General features: G+C 34.6%; 1 protein-coding gene across 2 annotated transcripts in view; it reads left to right on the forward strand.

Annotated features, from left to right (window-relative positions):
* LOC123224869 (DNA topoisomerase 3-alpha) overlaps window positions 1–3,472 on the forward strand; it is a 30,819-nt gene extending 27,347 nt beyond the window's left edge. For both annotated transcript variants that reach the window (XM_044648618.1, XM_044648626.1), the window contains exons 21-24: window positions 961–1,032; window positions 1,286–1,450; window positions 2,306–2,426; window positions 3,074–3,472. In XM_044648618.1, the coding sequence (XP_044504553.1) occupies window positions 961–1,032; window positions 1,286–1,450; window positions 2,306–2,426; window positions 3,074–3,311 (596 nt within the window). In that variant the 3' untranslated portion in view covers window positions 3,312–3,472. The remainder of the gene's footprint in view (window positions 1–960; window positions 1,033–1,285; window positions 1,451–2,305; window positions 2,427–3,073) is intronic.
* The last annotated feature ends 2,528 nt before the right edge of the window (window positions 3,473–6,000 follow it).

The following is a 6,000-nucleotide window of genomic DNA, read 5'->3' on the forward strand; positions in this document are numbered from 1 at the left end:
GTTGATAAGGCTGATGAAGATAATCTGATTGCTTAGAACCACTTTGGGTTAGAAAACTAAAAGTTGGAGATAAATATGATATAGGAATGACTTCAAGATCTAAGTAATAAAAATATGTATTTATACTTTCGGTTTTCGTTATTTTCTAGGGATTTTCCTAAAACCTTATAGGCTGAGTGTCTCCTTTTATTAATGTTTTGTAGCTCACCTATCATTTAGTGGTTGATGTGCTTTACACTGTAAAGCATGAATTCGGGGTATTTTATTCTACCTAGATGTGTCTATGTTGTGAAAGGAGTTGATCAGCTTCATCCTGGCCAAATGATGGGGTAGAACAGACTTAGACTATCTCCCAGAAGTCTTTACCCAATCGAATCCTATACAAGCAAACCAGAGCCCAAATTCTTTCACCCATTATACCCTTGTTGTCTTGACCAATGCTGCATGCCCATAGTAGTACAATATTCTCACAGGACACATCTCTTAATCTCTAATGTCTTACCGTATGAATCTCCTGGATTCTCAAGAGAGTTCACTTGGTTATTAGGGCCATATCTTCCATTCCATTAATTGGATGCCTTGATTGGCATTCTTGCTGGCTAGTAGGCATTAAAGATTAAGAGATGCCTCTTGTGAGAATGGCAATTTTCACTTGTTGAACATCTTTTAGTTTTAGCCAACCTCTACCTTAAATCATTTTATTCCTTCTGGTCTTCCAGCCATCTGGATTTTTCTCTGGGAAAAAAAGTGTCAAACTTGCATTTATACAATTCTCTTTTTCCATTATATCGCTGCTCAAAAATATTTATATATTCATTCTATCAACAAATTTTATGGCTGCAATTACAAACTCAACCATAATTTCTCGTCTCCATGCTATATTTTTCAATCAGAGATTATTGTAATTTTGTGGAAGCTGGAGATTTCATCTCTTGCTAAATTTCTTGTATGTGTGATTAGGCTGCATTGGTGGTTGTGATGAGACACTTAGACAGCTAATAGAAATTTGTGGAACTGGTTCACGAATTCCAGGTATGTACTTGTATGTAAGTAAGTTTATCTCAATTGAATATTTCAGCCATTCATGTATAAAATTTCATTGTATAAGTGCTATATCTTACTAATGCTGAAATCCTTGGTGGAAAAAATAGGAACAGTATTGCATTGAATTTGTCTTTTAATTGTTTAGAAAGGGAGGATGTGAGTCTTACAGGTATTTCTTCTTTTGTGGCTGCCCAAACTGACATACAAAAACCTCTTACTGCATATTTCATTCTTTATCCAGCAAGAGGGCGAGGACCTACTGTATCTTCTGGTAATGTTCAACAAAGTAACACTTGGCAGCGTACTTGCATTTACTGCCAGCAAACAGGGCATACTTCAAGTGATTGCCGTTCACAGTTTTCAGGCTCTCGAAACAATCACTCTAGAGCAATGAACATGCAAAGTGGTATGACTGCTAAAATCCCAAAGTTTTTTCATCCATCAGGATGTTTCTCATAACATATTATTGATTGGTGAATTTACTCTAGCATTGACTACTCCTCATGATGGGAAACAGGACATGATTATCTGCCTGTGTAGAAACTGAATTCTGTACTCGTGTCATATAAGTTTAAAATGGAAATGTTTTTTGTATTAGAGGGTAAAATTGCATTTCAAACCTTATCATTTTATGTTGAAATTTATGTTACAAAATAGAAATTGTAGGCTGTATTGTGTGTTAAATTTATGAGCTCTTCCATGCAAGTTTTAGTCAAATTTACAAGTTATTTTGTGTAATTCATCCTGTTTATGTTTTCAAGTTTTAGAGTCAGATTCAGTGCTTCCTTTCATCTATATCAAAGCCCAATAAGAGGACTGTGATATTTGTCCTGTTGATTCAAAAAAAAATTATGAAAGATGTTTTCTTTTCAACTCTTTATTCTCCACTTTCCACTTTTCCATTTATAGTTTGTCTTTCTCCTTTCTTCCTTTTTTATTTTGAATTATTCCTCTGCTTTTACATCACATTGTACCTGCAGAAAAAACTTGGTAAATATCCTTGGAGGTCAGTTTTAACTTTGAATTTGTAGAGACACACAAATGATTTTAATCTTGTTGCATTAAGTGTTCAAATTTGTAATAAAAGATCCATTCAATATACAGGACATTAACTATCAGTATTGGGTTATTGCCTGCAAAGGCATTAATACTTGCGGTTTTGAAAAGAGCTAAACTTACAACCAGTTTGGAAGCTTGTTATGGCTGCAGAACTGTCTTTTGGGCTGAGCTTGTACTTCCTCTTTTGAAATTTTTTTTGCAGGAGAGTCTTCTATGCAATGTACAACTTGTGGAACTACATGTGTTTTGCGAACTGCTAATACAGCAAATAACAAGGGAAGGAGGTTCTATTCATGTCCATTACTAGAGTGCAATTTCTTCGCGTAAGTCTACCAGTACCTTGAAAATTGATTGCTCCAGGGAATCATTTAAACAGGAACCATATGGATTCGTTTCTGCTTCCTGTTTTGGTTTTTAGTTGTTTGCCTTTTTGGAACATACTCTCTCCCTGCAGCCTTTTGGGATTGGGAAGGGTTTATTGCTTTTCTTTCTTTTTTCCTTTTCTCTATTTTTCCAGAGAGCTTTTTCAGTACATCTTTCGGTTTGGACTGGAACACTGTAATTGTTAAGTTGGTGAGGCAGTGTGGCCATTGCATGCTTCTAAGATGTCTGACTATCATGACTTCAATCAGTACTTACAGCATTCATCATGTGCTGAATATATAAACAGCTTGCATATTCTCTCTCTCACTTGGAAGATTTCCTTGCAGTAATGAAAGAATAATATTTAATTTACTAAGACACACTGTAGTTACATTAGTGTGTGATTGTCATGTCATTCATACTTGATTTGTTTTCACTTATCCACCACTTTTAGCTCATGTTAGTTTGTATGAGCAAATTTATATTGTTTAGCTACATATATAGTAGGAAGGCAGTTGAATTTCAAACCTAGAAATCTCTTTAATGGACTGGATAATTCAAAATAGCAGTCCTGACAAATTTGCTTATCCTGTTGACTGTAATGCAGATGGGAAGATGACTTCGACAGTGGCACAAGGGGAAGGAGTAATCCACATGCAAACATCAGTGGCTTAGCATCTACTACAAGCAGGAGAGGTGGTCGTGGCAGTGGCAGTCGAAGTGTAGGACATGCTTTAGATATGACTTTTGTGTCAGTTACAGGTGATCCCATATCTGGTAGAAGGTGTTATGTCTGTGGTGATCCATCACATTTTGCTAACGTCTGCCCAAACCGTGGTACTTGATGATCATGAAATAGACATCTTCAACATCCCATTTGCTTGTTTAAAGTTTGGTGTTGTTCTTTGCTAGAGAAAACTAGGTACATTACCAAACCTACAGAATCGTAAATAAAGTATTTATTGGAATGTGATCCTGGTTTATTATTTGGTAAATCTGCTTCTTACATCATGTCTTATACAAGATAACCAGCAGTTAGGCTTGTTTTTAGGGAGTAATGTTATGTATACAAATAATGTGCACTACTTTGTGCATAAATAATGACATATTACTATATAATTGGGTAGTTTTAAATTAAAAATAAAAACAACACTTAATTATATGGTAACATATCATTGTTTGTGCATAAAGTTGTACACAATTTTATTGCAATTGTTCTCACTTTCTTTGTCTTTTGGCACACCAAGAATGAGATTTTGTTTAGCACTTCTCATTCTGTAATTAATGTTCACTGGCCATAAGAAAAACCTGTTCCATAAGCGGAATGTTTTGTCTTGCTCATAAACTCTATTCCCTTTAGGCCTTGGCTGGGTATAGGCATCTCGTTTGTGATTAGCTACTGAAAAACAAATAAAAATATATTCCAATTTTATTGATATGCACACCTTTTTGTTTTAGTTTTTTTTCTTAAAGGCATGTTTAGGGCTTTTATTTTTTTGTGTTAATGTATGTACCAGAGTGGCTATATGCTTTTCAATATATGACAATGCTAAGGGGAATGCGCTCCCACCAGAGTAAATTGATCAATGATTCATTTAAATTGGAATTGGCAAAAAACTAAAATAATTGTTTTATTTTATACCTTTGATTGACAATATTACCCTTATTCATTCTCCTAAAGGCTTGTGCTTCTCCCTACACTATAACACTTGAAACTATCCCTAACTATTACTATTATGGAGTGCTTGATATCTTATGCATTACCCTCATGATTGGTCATGTTTCTCTTAAAATGACATTGACGTTCCTTGGGGACCTTAGATTGGATCCAACACGTTCCTCGACTTTCGGTATTGCCTCCTTGATTTCCTCATTTTGAGAGGCATTATTTGGCATGGCAGAATAACAGATAACTTGATTTCCAACTTTGGCTTAGTGTAGGGATCCCTTTTCTCGTTTTGTAGACACCCTTTTTGGTAACCTAATAGGTACCACATCTTCCTTACATGTGTCTCGAGTCTTCTTGGGCATGTCCCTTGGACACTTGATTGCTCATTTGTCACTACCATGAATGTAAGGTATGCTTGCTCTAGGCCATTAGATACTTCATGAGATAACACTACCATTTTCATGTTTCCCTCCTTTAGATTGATCATTACGGCGACAAAAAGAATTGGCACTACTTTAACCCTGTCTTTGTCTTGTGCAATACTAAAAATTGGCGTCTTTGAATTCACTGCCTTGAGACATCTTTACCTCTTTTCATATTTGATGCCAAGCTGGTTAGTGTTTGCTTATCTCAAGGAAATTATGAGTAGTGCTCTATTGAGTAATGTTAGAACATTTTGCTCACCCACTTTGGTTGACACATAAAGACAACTCTTTTTTTTAGTATTTGGCTCGTCCACCTTTTTCATGACGTTCAAAATCTACAAGGAACCCATCTTTACCTTTTGTTGCCACTCTTATTCATTCTTCTCCTTGATAAGCACAAATAATTTATTTTGCATGGGGTCTCTCTAGCCATGTGTAGATTGTCATGATGAAAACATTTCAGAGGTGATTTCCTATTTTCCTTATCTCGACTATCCCTCCAAGTTGGATTGTCATTGTTCTCGTTGCTCTCCTAAGTGCTCTTTTTTGGCATAAAGGTTTTATTGGTCCTATCAAGTTAAATTGTTTTTGTGCCTATGTAATACCCCTCTTAAGATGAATATCCTTTAACTAGAATATACATCCAAAGAGATATGTTAACTTAATTTACTTACAACGTATCAATTGAAATCTTAATGTAGTGAAAAATAAACTTAATAACAATAAATGTGCATGAATAAAAATCTTTATTAATTGCATGCAAAAGGTGTTGACTAACAAATAAAGACTATAGTCAAACCTCAAAAACCCATAACAAGGTAAATGTGTATAAAGTATAACTCAAAGTACATAATCCTTCCTTAAGTGTCTGCTTTAGGTGACACTCACTCCTTTTGCAGCCTATGACTTATCTCTTATTTGCAAAATAATCACAAGGAACAAATGAGTGTTAAACACTTAATAAATAAATGACTTATAAGGTATCTTCACATGCACATTATTAGGGTAGTGTCTTAAAGTCAATCGGTTTGTAGATTTGTATTATTGAATTTACTTATTAATAAAAGGAATTATATTTATTCATTCACATTAATGTTTACATAATATGATTGAATGAATAATATGACCTTAGAATAGTAAAATTGTGATAAAGGGATCAGACGATTGATTATAAGAACTCTATGAACATATTAGATGGCCAAACTAGAACCATTTATAATTCCACTATGACTTAGACCAAGGGCACAAGTAGTAGTGATAGGATTATTATAGTCTTGAATGATCCAACTGAAAGGTTGCAACAGTTTTCATGTGTCAAAACTGTTAACTGACAGCTTGGTGCAATAAATAGGTGCATATTGTAAACGTATGCATCAGACTAATCTAATAAGAGGATTTTCGTATGGATGGTTGTTCTAGTGTTTATAAAATAAATCTTCT

Source organism: Mangifera indica, chromosome 1 (genome assembly GCF_011075055.1).
Source record: "Mangifera indica cultivar Alphonso chromosome 1, CATAS_Mindica_2.1, whole genome shotgun sequence".
NCBI lineage: Eukaryota > Viridiplantae > Streptophyta > Magnoliopsida > Sapindales > Anacardiaceae > Mangifera > Mangifera indica.